This window comes from Tachysurus fulvidraco, chromosome 11 (genome assembly GCF_022655615.1).
Source record: "Tachysurus fulvidraco isolate hzauxx_2018 chromosome 11, HZAU_PFXX_2.0, whole genome shotgun sequence".
NCBI classification, from domain to species: domain Eukaryota; kingdom Metazoa; phylum Chordata; class Actinopteri; order Siluriformes; family Bagridae; genus Tachysurus; species Tachysurus fulvidraco.
Window position 1 is genome coordinate 1,883,688 of NC_062528.1, and position 14,081 is coordinate 1,897,768.

The 14,081-nt window shown below is 42.6% G+C and overlaps 2 protein-coding genes across 3 annotated transcripts in view; both read left to right on the forward strand.

Annotated features, from left to right (window-relative positions):
• The first annotated feature begins 1,417 nt into the window (after nt 1–1,417).
• Nucleotides 1,418–10,105, forward strand: usp16 (ubiquitin specific peptidase 16). Of its 2 annotated transcripts, XM_027138785.2 has the most exons (18): nt 1,418–1,452; nt 1,984–2,070; nt 2,538–2,621; nt 2,706–2,884; nt 3,067–3,170; nt 3,417–3,565; nt 4,776–4,972; nt 5,086–5,181; nt 6,207–6,337; nt 6,432–6,519; nt 6,614–6,692; nt 6,805–6,950; nt 7,489–7,656; nt 7,737–8,313; nt 8,414–8,508; nt 8,666–8,752; nt 8,877–9,024; nt 9,349–10,105. In XM_027138785.2, exons 3-18 carry the CDS (start codon nt 2,549–2,551, stop codon nt 9,468–9,470), a joined length of 2,439 nt encoding a protein of 812 aa, XP_026994586.2. In that variant the 5' UTR covers nt 1,418–1,452; nt 1,984–2,070; nt 2,538–2,548; the 3' UTR covers nt 9,471–10,105. The 2 variants fall into 2 exon arrangements, with proteins under 2 accessions (XP_026994586.2, XP_047676618.1); XM_047820662.1 differs by lacking the exon at nt 1,418–1,452 and having other exon boundaries at nt 1,622–2,070; nt 4,779–4,972.
• Nucleotides 10,106–10,329: 224 nt separating this feature from the next.
• The window catches only part of farsb (phenylalanyl-tRNA synthetase subunit beta), a 7,622-nt gene continuing 3,870 nt past the window's right edge, over nt 10,330–14,081 (forward strand). Inside the window, exons 1-11 of the mRNA XM_027138786.2 lie at nt 10,330–10,481; nt 11,198–11,253; nt 11,432–11,586; nt 11,873–11,945; nt 12,075–12,190; nt 12,316–12,466; nt 12,617–12,725; nt 12,819–12,889; nt 12,990–13,051; nt 13,713–13,764; nt 14,036–14,081. The exon at nt 14,036–14,081 is cut by the window's right edge and continues 16 nt beyond it. Of these exons, the coding sequence (XP_026994587.2) occupies nt 10,424–10,481; nt 11,198–11,253; nt 11,432–11,586; nt 11,873–11,945; nt 12,075–12,190; nt 12,316–12,466; nt 12,617–12,725; nt 12,819–12,889; nt 12,990–13,051; nt 13,713–13,764; nt 14,036–14,081 (949 nt within the window). The 5' untranslated portion in view covers nt 10,330–10,423. The remainder of the gene's footprint in view (nt 10,482–11,197; nt 11,254–11,431; nt 11,587–11,872; nt 11,946–12,074; nt 12,191–12,315; nt 12,467–12,616; nt 12,726–12,818; nt 12,890–12,989; nt 13,052–13,712; nt 13,765–14,035) is intronic.

The following is a 14,081-nucleotide window of genomic DNA, read 5'->3' on the forward strand; positions in this document are numbered from 1 at the left end:
TTTTGTAACTGAATTTTTGCCATGAAAATAGCTTTGATTGCTGACATGGTATTAAATAAAATAATCTGATTCTGATTCTAAAGCAAAAGTAGGCTCTGAGGACATATTGGTCTTCAATGTGAGCACCTACTTGGTGATCACATTGTTGAGACTGAAGATGGCATAGACAACCATCACTTTAGCTTAATTTCACTGGTTGTCTGGACCTTTCATAAGTTGAGACAACACCATGTCGCAAAGGTCCATACTCTGCAACTGCAGAGCAAAAGTGTCAGGAAGAAACTGTGTAAGGTCGTGCTGTTGTTGCAGGGATACTAAATAAACCAATACAATTTCAGGGCTGTCAAGTGTCACACATTGAGTGTGACAGTCATGCATTTGGGTCTTTTCTCCCGCTCTCCCGCCACACATCGTATTTCTCACGCAGAAAAACCTTTAGACTATTTATCATATATTTAATAAGCTGCGGCGCCCAAGATGTATCTGTCCGAACCGCTGTCTCTATGGAACCGGGCAGGAATCAAGCGCGTCTCCCCTGGAGTTCTTAGTCGAGCCTGACACTTATCAGCCAATCAAAAGCCGAGGCTACACAATAGCCAATCAGAAAATAGCACTATTGTATCTGGGTAAGATTTAACGCAACAACCAATGGAAAAAAAAACAACATTAGAGAGGGTATTTTTGATGTTTGGTTTGAACAAAAGCTCAACACGAAACAGTTTGTCTCTGGACGGGACATTGTCCTCAATCATGACCCTAAAAATGTCTGGGCTTGTGCTGAACTGTTTTATATGGGAGCAACATTACACATGATAAAGGGGTCCAAAAAGGCAACAAACACTTACAATAAACACTATTCATAATCTCTCTCTCTCTCTCTCTCTCTCTCTCTCACACACACACACACACACACACACACACACACACACACACACACACACACACATACATGGAAACTAAACAAATACTTTGATTAAATTGCGGTCAGTGATCCTTACTCCCCCATTATTGGGGGGGGGGGGGTGTCACCTTGCCTGTCTTCAAAACTTGAGAGCCCTGCAATTGAAATGTTTAAATGAACATGTATAGTCACACCATTGTGTGACCTATTAGCACTATGCATTATATTGTGCAAAAGTAGATTATCTTAATATCAAAACCTTAAATTTTCTCTTGACTCAATGATAAATACATGTCTGACCTTTGGAACGAACCAAAATAACTAGAAAATCGCATTCATGACGATTTATGGTGATTTTATTTCTTTCCCTACATTGACGCTGATGCATTAAAGAGAAGGGGTGCCCTTTCCAAGATGGCGGCTCTATTGACGCATTCGTTCCAATGAACTGCGTGTAGATATCTGAGAGGTTTCTGATACTGACTGAATCTAAAGCACCGTCATGACTTCCGGTTACATAAAAAATAAGTCAAGTTACGTAAATTTCATAGGTATAAATAATAATGTCGTAATTATATAACATATATAAAATCATACCAGGATTACAATTATAGCACTAAACGCTTTTTACGCTATATTTAAGAAAGCTAGGAAATAATAAGAGATCATTCTAAAGCCTAGTGTGAAGCAAGTTACTGCTAGCAGCGGTACTTCCGGTCACAAAAATCAACGTTATATATCTTCCAATCTTGACATTTTACAATTATGCACGTTTTAAATATCTAATTCTAAATAATTTCATTACTCGATTACAACTTTAAAAAAAAACACCCGCTGTATTTACAAACGCGAGATTTAGGTCTAAAGCCGTAGCTTCTGTCCCTAATACAGTCGTGTGTGAGATATAGGGCACTAGAAAGGGAGCACGTGCTGTCAGATTGTACACTGTAGATGGTGCCTAAGCAGGGAACGATGAGCGGTTTGGGATTGAATCCTAGGAAACGTGGAGTTTAGCAGCTACACCTGTGATTTAAGTGAATTTGGATAAAAATGTTTGTTAGTCGGATTTCTTTCTGTTACAGGATCATGTAGTTTGGAGCGATAAAGTCAATAAAAGGACGAAGAAAGACCACAAAAGTGTGTAAACGTCAGTGTTGTTAGTTAGCGAGGTAAGCATGACGTTAGCATTGGGTTTAAAAACAATGAACACAGATGAAACGAACAGATTTACACAATGATAATGAAAATATATCAACATCTGGTATAAAAAAACATTTTTTTTATCTCTAACATTTTTTGTTTTTTGTACTTTTGCTTTCACGTTAATGGTCATTTTAGCTTTTCTTCATTCTTAGAAAAGGTCAAAACTATTTCTGAGTGTTATTTAAATATATATATATATTAATATTTATTATCTAAATATAAATAACGTCATTTCAGATCATATTATTATTATTATCATCTATTAAAAGTGTAGAAACGTTCTATTCATGTAAATGATTCATGAAATCTGAATCAATTACGTAATGCATGACGTCATATTGGGCACCTAGAGCCCTAAATGACTCCTGCTGTGACTCCTGACAGATCTAAATACTTATTATTTTTGTGTGATGTGTGTTGTAAATTTGCACAGGAAGTAAATCGATGGGGAAGAAACGAGCCAAAGCTCGAGGCAAGGGTCCCGAGGAGGACATGGACGGCTCTGCAGACCTGATGGGTGAGAGACGATCGTCGTCCTCGTAGAATACGAGCCTCCTGCTTTCTGAATCGGTTCACGTGACCCGTGTGTGTCTGTGTTTAGGTGTGAAGTGTACGCACGTCCGTAAAGGAACGGACCCTGGCTGGCTGAGGAAGACGAGCATGGATGAGAGCTGGGACGTGTGTGAAGAGTGTGAGACGTGCGAGCGGAAGAAAGAGTCCGATGACAAAGATGCACAAGAAATGCCAGCGATATGGATGTGTCTCAAATGTGGACACAGAGTGAGTATGACACTGTGCACTAGTGTGTAGTGTCCAGGATCTGTGCTTGAGCATTTATATCACTTATACCACTAGTACATATATATATATAGCCAACTTTTCATTACCAGGTATGTGGCACGTGAATCACAGCTTTTTTCCACTTGAATTAAATTGATTTTGTTACGTTTTTGTGTGTTCAGGGTTGCGGGAGGTTCTCAGAGAACCAACACGCCATTAAACATTACGAGACGCCACGTTCAGAACAGCACTGCCTGGTGCTCAGCCTGGACAACTGGAGTGTGTGGTAAAGTTTTACATACACACGCAGACTTTAAACTACAAACTTATCTATTTGAAAAATGCAAGAGCTCTGTTGACCTAAATCTGGCTAAACACTAGCTAGATAGAGAATTCTGTAAGTTTGGAAGAAAGAAATCCTTATTATCTATAGTAACATCAAGTCCTTTCAGTTAGACACCTCTGGAAAATTGGCAGAATTTTATATAAGAGAACTTTTTTGTTGTTGTTTTTGTTTTTCGTTACTGTTAAGGTGTTATATCTGCGATGACGACATCTCCTACTCCAGCACCGGACAACTGGCTCAACTCATTTCCAACATCAAGAAACAATTGCAGGACGAATCCAGACACAAAGCCGCCACTAGGAGTAAATGCCACAGTGACCCGATGAACAGAGCAGGTAATGAGTGAAACACTCAGAAAAGTGTTGGACACATTTTTAAACAGTTTACGAAAGCAGGCAGTTGCAGGCTTTGTCTTGAAGCACATACTAGGTCAGAAGTACATTATACAGCATGTTATCATGGTTATGTGGCATACAGTCGTAATATTCCAGATATATATATATACAGTTTATAGAGTATAGTTTTATTTATTTATTTATTTTAATTAAAAATGAAAACAAGGGCCTGGAATGTGGGCCCCTTTTTATCAAATTTGCAGTGAAGGCATCTAGGGGCCTTTTTACACCCGGTCACTTCATGTGTTGTCTCTGATCCAATAGCTATCTGATTTGGTAAAACTGTCCCATTTACATCAGGCCACATAAACGCGTCTCGGCAAATCGGATATCGATCCGATCTTTCTACTCCCGCCCAAAATGCAAATATATTTTACTTTATTTCCGGGGTAATTGAAATGGAACACACTTTGGTGTATGCGGTTGCTACAAAAAACAGCATTTACTGTTTGCTGCATTTTCGCTGGCGGCAGCAGTGCATTTTAAGACCAAACGAGACGTCTGGGTGAAAGATCGGAGCCAGCGCTGGTGGGAAAACATATTTGTTTCTGGCGCGATGCACGACACGCGAGTCACCTATGAGTGACGTACTTCCGTTTGGGAGGAGTATAGCGCTGACGTATGTGGCTTGAACAACCACATTCATTTACACCTGTCCAGTTTCATCTGAAACGCGTCCCAGACCACCTCCTGAAGGGGTTTGAACTATAGGATTTATATCCGTCTCCAAAACATTTCGGAGGGCATTTAGCCCTGGTCTATTTACCGTCAGGTAGCTATCTGATCACAGAAAAAGCAGGAAGTGACCAGGTGTAAAAAACCCCTAGGAATCAGGAAACCTGGGGCCTGTTTACAAACTTTTAGACAGAGACGATGAGGTTTGGGAATATAGGGTTGAAATTTGTGATTTAAAGCTCTAATGCAATCGGCAGTGGACGAGGTTAACGGTAGGCTGTTATGTCCGGTAGGGTAGGTAGGGTGTCTCTTTAGTGCCGTAGCGGTAGGGTGTCTCTTTAGTGCCGTACGAAATTGGCAAGAACAGACCAGTAATTCTGAACGGTGCTTGGACCCCTCTACTCGCGGCGTGCAGTTGTATTTCTTAGTAAATCACATGCTTATAAAATATTTAAACTCACTTGTCTCTATTAAGAAGCAGAAGAAGAGAAAAACCCTTCAAGTGAGACCGTGCAGGAAAACAAGGCTGGAAAAGAGCAAGAAAGTAAAGAAGAGCAGAAAGAAAACAAGAAGTGTGTGAAGCAAAATGGCCAAGAAGCACAATGCCGCACGGTGCCTGTGCGAGGCCTCAGCAACCTCGGCAACACCTGCTTCTTCAACGCCGTACTGCAGGTCCGCAGTTTTATACCATATTTTATAATGCGTGTCTTCACTAGAACGTATGCTATCTTTGCTAACGCTAACTGTTGAAATCCATGTTGAAATCTCTAACGTGTGCGTTTCAGAATCTGTCGCAGACGTTGCTGCTGCGTGAACAACTCGGTGACTTCCGGGACGAAGAAAAGAGTGTGTTGATCACACCGTCATCATCCTCACAATTAGTACGTCCTATTTTTTTTTTTTTGTTTTCTCCTTTCATAATAGAATTTAGGGGGGGGCACGGTGATTTAGTAGTTAGCATGTTCGCCTCACGCCTCCAGGGTTGGGGGTTCGATTCCCGCCTCCGCCTTGTGTGTATGGAGTTTGCATGTTCTCCCCGTGCCTCGGGGGTTTCCTCCAGGTACTCCGGTTTCCTCCCCCGGTCCAAAGACATGCATGGTAGGTTGATTGGCATCTCTGGAAAATTGTCCGTAGTGTGTGTGTGTGTGTGTGTGTGTGTGTGTGTGTGTGTGTGTGTGTGTGAGTGAATGAGAGAGTGTGTGTGCCCTGTGATGGGTTGGCACTCCGTCCAGTGTGTATCCTGCCTCGATGCCCGATGACGCCTGAGATAGGCACAGGCTCCCCGTGACCCGAGAAGTTCGGATAAGCGGTAGAAAATGAATGAAAGAATGAATCAATAATAGAATTTGCTGCTCCATCATGGCCGGGCTAAACACGCACCATGTATCCTCGCTGGTGTTGTGGCGGTGTTAGCCAGCGATGCTAGCTGTGATTATTAGCCATACAGTTATTTTGTAGAAGTCTGTCAACATAGAGGTTAATGTCGATATTCCTGATGTCGTTGTACATCTACATTAACGATATTTGATAGCTTGCTCAGATATTTATTACTTTTAGCACCACCCCTCCTTCTCCGATTGCCTAGCAACAGTGTTCCCGTGCACTGTATTTTTAATACTCGTCGTTGACAGACAACAGCGAAAGGCTAATAAATGACCACTTAATGAATGAATCATTCTATGACTAGCATTTCTGAGGGTCATCTGAAGACATCGCAACTAAAACAAGACATCAAGAAATGAAAGATTTGTGGAAAAACTCAAAAATATTTGATCAATTATTCTTTCTGTTTGTTCTTTGTAAGCCCTGCGCTAACAGTCATCCTGAACGACTCGCTAACCGAATTCGCTGAACAAAGTTTGCCGTATGTCATCTTTCTGTGGTAATTTTTTCCTTCCTTCCTCAGGATCCTCTTCAGGTGCAGTTACCGAGACCCGGCTCTCTCACCCTGGCCATGTGTCAGCTGCTCAATGAAATCCAGGTGACCAGAAAAGGCGTGGTGACCCCAAGTGAGCTCTTCACGCAAGTGTGTAAAAAGTACGGCTCGGAGAAACTAGCATCTGTTTTACCGCACGTAGATAAGTCTGGTTTGTGGAAATAGTTAAGATGTTTCTTGTGTGCGCACGTGCAGGGCGGCAAGATTTAAAAGCTTCCAGCAACAGGACAGTCAAGAGCTCCTGCGCCACCTGCTGGACGGAATGGAAGCCGAGGAGAACATCGTACGTTCACTAATCGCAAACGCCTCGTGTTTATTAGCAGTTCTCAGTACACTTCTCTAAGCTACGTGTGCTAATGCTAACGCTTCGTCCACAGAGAGTAACTTGCGGGATTCTGAATGCGCTGAAAAGTTCAGGGAAAACCTCCGAGCCGGAGCAAAAGAAATTAGTAAAAGGTGAGCCGTGCTGCTACACGACGTATGCTAATGCTAAGCATTATAAAGCATTATTAACTTTATATACACGCATGTCAAGTTCCAACTGGGTTTTTTTGGGTTTTCTTGCTAGAATATAAGAGCAACGGTGTGACGAAGAGTTTTGTGGAACATGTGTTTGGCGGAGAGTTGACCAGCACCTTGATGTGTTTGGAGTGTAAGACTGTTTCCATGGTTACGGAGGTGTTTCTCGATCTCTCGCTACCTGTAGCTAATGAGGTAAAGAACTGAAACTATTTAAGTTTGGAATATTTATCTTTTTTTTTTTAAATCTAGCTAAATATTTAGCCACTTCATAGACACCTGCACCAGCGTAACGTTAGCCAGCTCGTTATATATATTATCTTGATTTACATCAGGGGGCACGGTGGCTTAGTGGTTAGCACGTACACCTCACACCTACAGGGTTGGGGGTTTGATTCCCGCCTCCGCCTTGTGTGTGTGGAGTTTGCATGTTCTCCCCGTGCCTCGGGGGTTTCCTCCGGGTACTCCGATTTCCTCCCCCAGTCCAAAGACATGCATGGTAGGTTGATTGGCATCTCTGGAAAATTGTCCGTAGTGTGTGAGTGAATGAGAGTGTGTGGATAAGCGGTAGAAGATGAATGAATGAATTATATTACTGTTAGCCAGTTAGCTATTAAGCGAATGTGCACAGATATTCCCTTGTTTTCTTTTTGTTGTTGTTGTTATTATTCAATAGCAAACGATCTAACTTCTTTATTACAGTCTCACAAGTTTTAATGTTGAACTTTTTTAGGCTTACAGGAAAAAGAAGGTTGGCGGTCAGCAGAAGAAGAGCGAAAGCACGGAAAGTTTGCCGAGCGTCGCGACTCCATTGACCAATGGGATTGAAGATATGCCGACGGGAGCCGGAAGCAAGTACCAGCAAAAGAAAGCCAAGAAGCAGGCGAAGAAACAGGCTAAGGTACTAAGTCATGGCCCTTTAACCTCAGCAGACACCGCCTCGATGTATTAAGACGCACACTATGATTTTTGTACTTACAGACCCAACGGCGTCAGCAAAAGCAAAGCACAAAGTTCGCCCTGGATTTGCTGACCAATCAGAGCGAAGACGCGGATTCTCCGGAAGCCTCGTCCCTGAGCACGGACGAGCAGCAGAAAGCTGAAACCGAAAGTGGAGCCGAAGAGCTCATGACGCCTGCTAATGAAGAGAGAGAGGAGGAGGATGATGAAGAAGAAAGCGAAGCACCGAACACCTCCTCTAACAGATTCATCAGCCTATCAGAACAGGGAACAACGAACCCGGAGGTGGAAGAGGAAGACGGCCACAGAGAGGCGACGCTAACCAAGAGGGTGAGAGCGCTGTCCATCTCTGAGGATCAGCAGAGGATCAAAGAGGTGGAGCCTGAGGTGGAGTCGGGGGCGGAGTCGGAGACGGAGACAGGTTTTGTGGCGGTGAACGCAGACCCGATTGCTGCGTTCTCAACTCTGTCCAGCAGGGCGGCTCTGAACAACTCGGAGAGCTCGGTGGAGTCGTGTCTTCAAGAGTTCACACAGGTGGAGCAACTGACACACCCCAACAGCCTACTGTGTGTGACCTGCAGCCAGAGAGCATCAGACGGTACACACACACACACACACACACACATGGCTGTTTCTGAGTCTCTCTGTTTCACTCATTACCTGTTTCATCTCTCTCTCTCTGTATACGTCTTACATAGGTGGTAAGAAGAAGGTGTACACTGAGGGAATAAAGCAGATGCTGATCTCTTCTCCTCCTCCTGTACTCACTCTTCACCTAAACAGGTTCAAGAAGGTAACACACACACACACACACACACACACACACACACACACAACATTGAGTGAGAGTAAGACAGAATTTTACAGAGATAAATTGATCCAACAATGCACCGAGTGTTTAAAGAAATTCTGGTGTAGGACTGATGCATCTTCATTGTGTTTGTTTGTAGGTGGGTTACAGTTTGTGTAAAGTCAACAGGCATGTACAGTTTCCTCAGGTTCTGGATCTCGGTCCATTCTGTTCCGTCAAATGCAAGGTATCTGTATGTCTCGTATTTCTTTCTACGCTTATGTCTCCGAGAAGCAGTTTCTGATATTCTAAGGTGTGTATGTGTGTGTATGTGTGTGTGTGTGTGTGTGTGTGTGTGTGTTTGTGTTTAGGGAGTGAAGGAAGGACAGACACAGCTCCTCTACTCTCTCTACGGTATTGTGGAGCACAGCGGCACCATGCGCTCGGGTCACTACACAGCATTCGTCAAAGCCCGACCTTATACACACGCTAGCAGCGGTTTGCTAAACGGAGCGGCAGGTAATTTTAACAAGTCGATAAATTCACTGTGCAAGAAAAGAAAAGAAAGAATAGAATTGTCACATGATCAGTTGTAACCTCTTTACATGGTTGACTATCTTTAATAAAACCGGTGTATTATATTACGTAGTTATGTGAAGCAATAGTCGAAAGGCTAGTTTCGATGTCACGTGTAATGCTTAGGGTGTGTGTGTGTGTGTGTGTGTCGCTTTGCCAAAATCAGGATGTTCACACATTTCTTCTAACGTACCAAGTTCCTGAGTTAGCAATAGTCATGAATAGCTCCGTAATAAACAGTTACCGAGATCGAATTATCATTTGCAGAAGACGGGACGCCTCTGGAAGGTTCTTGGTTCTACGTCAGTGACAGCAGCGTGCAGTCGGTCACAGAGGCTCGAGTGCAGTCGTCTCAAGCCTACCTGCTCTTCTACGAGAGGATCTCTTAAGTCCAAGACGTCCACGCTCTGGTGAAACACTACATCAGAGACGGAGGACGAAACCATTCACAGAGCTGCTGCTTTCTAAAGGGTCAAATCAGGAAAATCTGACAGCCATAATAAATCTTTCATATATAAGGGCTTTCTGTGAAATTTGTTTCCTGTCAATTTGTTTTGTAAACCTGTAACTACTCAAATGCGAATCATTAGTCACAATGTTTTGTTTTTTCCCCACAGCTGATCACCACGATAACTAATTTCTGTGATCAGTTTTAACAGCTGAAACTCTTTTTTTTTTTTTTTTCTGGTTATGAAGTTTAAACATATTGCAGTTAGATTTGTTTCTTAGCCCCAGACCTTTTAGCCATCCAGTCAGTCCTGAAAACGTCGTGAATACAGAAGTGATGGATCTGTAATTTCAAACCTGATGAAATCGTAATTTTTGTGTTACATCGAATTCCTTTTCGCAGGGGATTCTCGGCATCTCCAGGTTTTCCCACATGGGACAGAACTACAGTAGTGCAATCAGCAAGAAAACGTGACTTGCCTAAATGCAATCACCTTTTTTTTTTTTTTTTACAGAATATTTAATTTCCTGTTATTTTATGACAAAACAAATTGATTTAATAAAAAGTGAATCAACACTTTGCTTATCTTATCTTATTGTATTTTAAATATATTTTAGTATTTCAAGTAGTTGAACTACACCTTTAAAAGTAACACCTTTAGTAACAATAGAAAAAATAAGATGAAAAATAAATTTACAGATTAATAAATTTGAACAGAATAAACACTGGTAATAAATGTTGGTCTGTATAAACATGAGTCATTTGAAAGTTTCGGCTCAGGATAAAAAGAATCGGCTCGCTAAACCGCGCATGCGCCGTTTTGTACGTTGTGTGTCACTGCGCATGCGCTTCAGTCAAGCATCTTACCGGTGCTATTAGCCGTTAGCAGCAAACATGCCGACTGTCAGCGTTAAACGGGATCTTCTCTTCCAAGCTTTGGGGAAGACGTACAGTAAGTTTGTTTCATTTCCAAAAATATTAACCTACCCGTGACGTAAATAAAGTGTCATTTATGCGCATTGGATCAAGTTTGAATGGGAAAGTGCTAACAATGCTGACTAGCAGATAGCTGTCATTTAAATATAAGCCTGATTTCTGTTAAAAATCCGTGTTAAAGTATATAATGTCATTCTGGGATTTCTGGTCACTATGAGGATGAACGTGAAATATAAAAAATCCCAAACATTTTAAGGTGCATTGCAGAGATTGCGTCAGATTGTAGCATCTGGGATCAGATCCTGAGGTAAAATATCATATTACAGACAAACATTTACGTCACGTGGTGGATTATTCGATATAATTGTGTGATTGAAAAATATATAGATCTTATACAACAAAATAATCATTTAAACTTTATTTTAAAAATAGATATTGACTTTAGCTAGAACGGCTAGTTACGTCATCAAAAAGCGCCGAATAAATGATCACTGTAGTTATTATTGCTGCTGTTATTGTTGTTGTTGTTGTTGTTTTTTTTAGCAAGACATCTTTGATTGTTTTCTTACTTTAAAAGTCCCTGAACATCATATAATCTTCATGTAAACCAAAATAAAAGCTGGAATTTATACAAAACGAAATGTTATGAGATTGTAACTGTAGTGTGTTGCCTTCATTCGTCCTCAGTAGGTTTAATTCTTCTCCTTTTCTCCTTTTCTCCTTTTTTTGAAGCTGATGAAGAATTTGACGAGCTCTGCTTTGAGTTCGGCCTTGAGCTGGACGAGATTGTGAGTAATAGTCCTGCTTCCTGGATATACTCATATACCCATGTTCACCGTACCTTTAGTAACACCACAATAAAATGTTTAGAACCGTGTTAAACTTTTCTTATGTTCTGCTCTGTATGTTCCTGCTGTTTATTTGAACTTGGCCGAGATCGTAACCATGGTGCTATGACATTTTTAGACATCGGAGAAGGACATAATAAGTCGCGAGCAGGGCGATCAGAAAGCCGAAGGAGCCTCAGATGTGGTCCTCTATAAGATCGATGTCCCGGCCAACAGATACGACCTGCTGTGTCTGGAGGGACTCGTTCGAGGACTGCAGGTCTTCAAGGAGAAGTACGCCTCGCACATACAGTGATTTAAGTTCTTTTGCATGGTGCAGATCACACAGAGCACATAGACCCTTATCCAAACATACTCTAATCGAGTCTCTGTGTTTGATTAAAATGCTTTAAAAGAACATTTTGTGGTAGAACAAGGTTTGTGTAAATGTTTGAGTTTGACCCATCAGTGTTCTTCAGTAATTGTAGCTCCACCCATTTGTTCCTGTTTCAAAAGGCTGATGCAAAAATGCTATGAAACGTGTTGTGAAATGGTGTACAAACTCTGTGTGTTTGTGTAGAACGGAGGCTCCGCGTTACAGGCGTGTGAGTCCAGCGAACGGAGACCCACAGAGGCTCGTCATCACTGAGGAGGCGAGTTAAAACGTTTATCGAAAGCCTAGTGCATACAAAGCATCTCATAATTCACTACAACCGCTTATCACTTAAATATTCATAATAAGAGTAGGTGTCTTGTGGTTATTAACTGTATTTGCTGTGCAGACAGCGAGTGTGAGGCCACATGCGGTGGCTGCTGTGCTGCGGAACATCACGTTCACGTCGGAGCGCTATGACAGCTTCATCGAGCTGCAGGAGAAACTGCACCAGAACATCTGCAGGTGAGGCAGGATACACACACACACACACACACACACACACACACTCTGATGATTAGTGTGGTTTTTATTGTCCCTCAGTACATTGATGTTCTTAGCCAGTAGGACTCATTGATGTTGAATTGCAGGAAAAGGACGCTGGTTGCCATAGGAACCCACGACCTGGACACCATCTCAGGACCGTTCACGTACACGGCTAAAGCGCCGGAGGAAATCCGCTTCAGGCCGCTCAGTCAGAGTCAGGAATACACGGCCACCCAGCTCATGAGCCTCTACAAGGTGAATTCTGATTGGCTGTCGCTTCCTTGGGCATCTATGCCATGCCCAAGCAAAGCCCTTTCTGATTGGCTGCCCGGTGTTATTTGTTTTTTATTGTCAGGATTTGTGTATACCCTTATGAGTGTGTGTGTGTGTGTGTGTGTTCTGTAGACGGACAGCCACCTGAGACATTATCTGCACATCATTGAGGACGAGCCACTTTACCCAGTCATACACGACAGCAATGGAGTCGTCCTCTCCATGCCACCCATCATCAATGGTAAGACTTTATCTGTCTCTGTCTCTCTCTCTCTCTCTCTCTCTCTCTCTCCCTGTATAATGTTAGTGGTTTGATGCTCTGAGTCTCTTCCAGGTGATCACAGCAAAATTTCTGTCAACACCAAGAACGTTTTTATCGAGTGCACAGCCACCGACGTCACTAAGGTATGGACGTGTGACATAACCATAAACATAATGCCGAACGAGTCGTCTAAAGGTGTTAACAACTACGTGTGTGTGTGTGTGTGTGTGTGTGTGTGTACAGGCGAAGATAGTATTGGACATGATGGTGACCATGTTCAGCGAATACTGCGACGAGCCTTTCACGTAAGTGAGTCGCACCAGTAACAGCACAGTGGCTTGCATAAGTATTCGCCCCCTTGCACATTTCCACAATATCGTAGCGTTTTAACCTGGAACTGAAGTGGACTTTAACTGAGTATGTGTCAGGAATCAGGAGGCCATGTGTGTAAATCTGAACAGGACGCTGCCGCCACCGCACTCCGCTGTTTATGTGGTGTTCAATCTGAAGGTTTTTGGCCAAGAGCAAAAGACTGAACATCCAGTTTTAAACAGGATTTTTTTTCTCTCTCTCTCTCTCTCACACACCTTCTCTCTCCCCCTCTCTCTCTCTTTCTCTTTCTCTCTCTTGCTCTCTCCCTCTTTCCCCCTCTCTCTCTCTCTCTCTCTCTCTCTCACACACACACACCCCCCACCCTCTCTCACCCTGTCTCTCTCTCTCTCCCCCTCTTTCCCTCTCTCACTCTCTCTCATGCTCTCTCTCGCCCCCTCTTTCCCTCTCTCACTCTCACGCTTTCTCTCTCTCTCTCTCTCACCTTCTCTTTCTCTCTCCCTCTCTTTCTCTCCCTCTCTCTCTTTCTCTCTCTCCCCCTCTCTTTCTCTCTCTCTTTCTCTTTCTCTCCCTCTCTCTCTCTCTCTCTCTCTCTCTCTCTCTCTCTCTCCCTCTCCCTCTCTCTCACACACACAGGGTTGAGGAGGTGGAGGTGAAGTATCCTGATGGCAGGAAGTTCTCCTATCCTGTATGTATATAACTTGTCCTTCCTCTTTATTTAAATCAGTTCAGTAAATTAGTAAACCTGACCGGAGCTTTACACTTTTCACCCTTTAGTTAGTTAGTTATTTATTTAGTTAGTTGGTTAGTTAGTTAGTTATTTAATGTTATATGTGGAACAGGAGTTTGTTCTCATGATACATTTGCTTTATAGCTAGAGATGGTTTATAGCTGATGTTTTAGGGAAGCACACGTTACATTACCTGTCAATTGTCGACCTTTGACCCTTTGAACTACAGGAGCTGGCCTATAGGTCGGAAACGCTTTCGGCAGACTTCATCAACC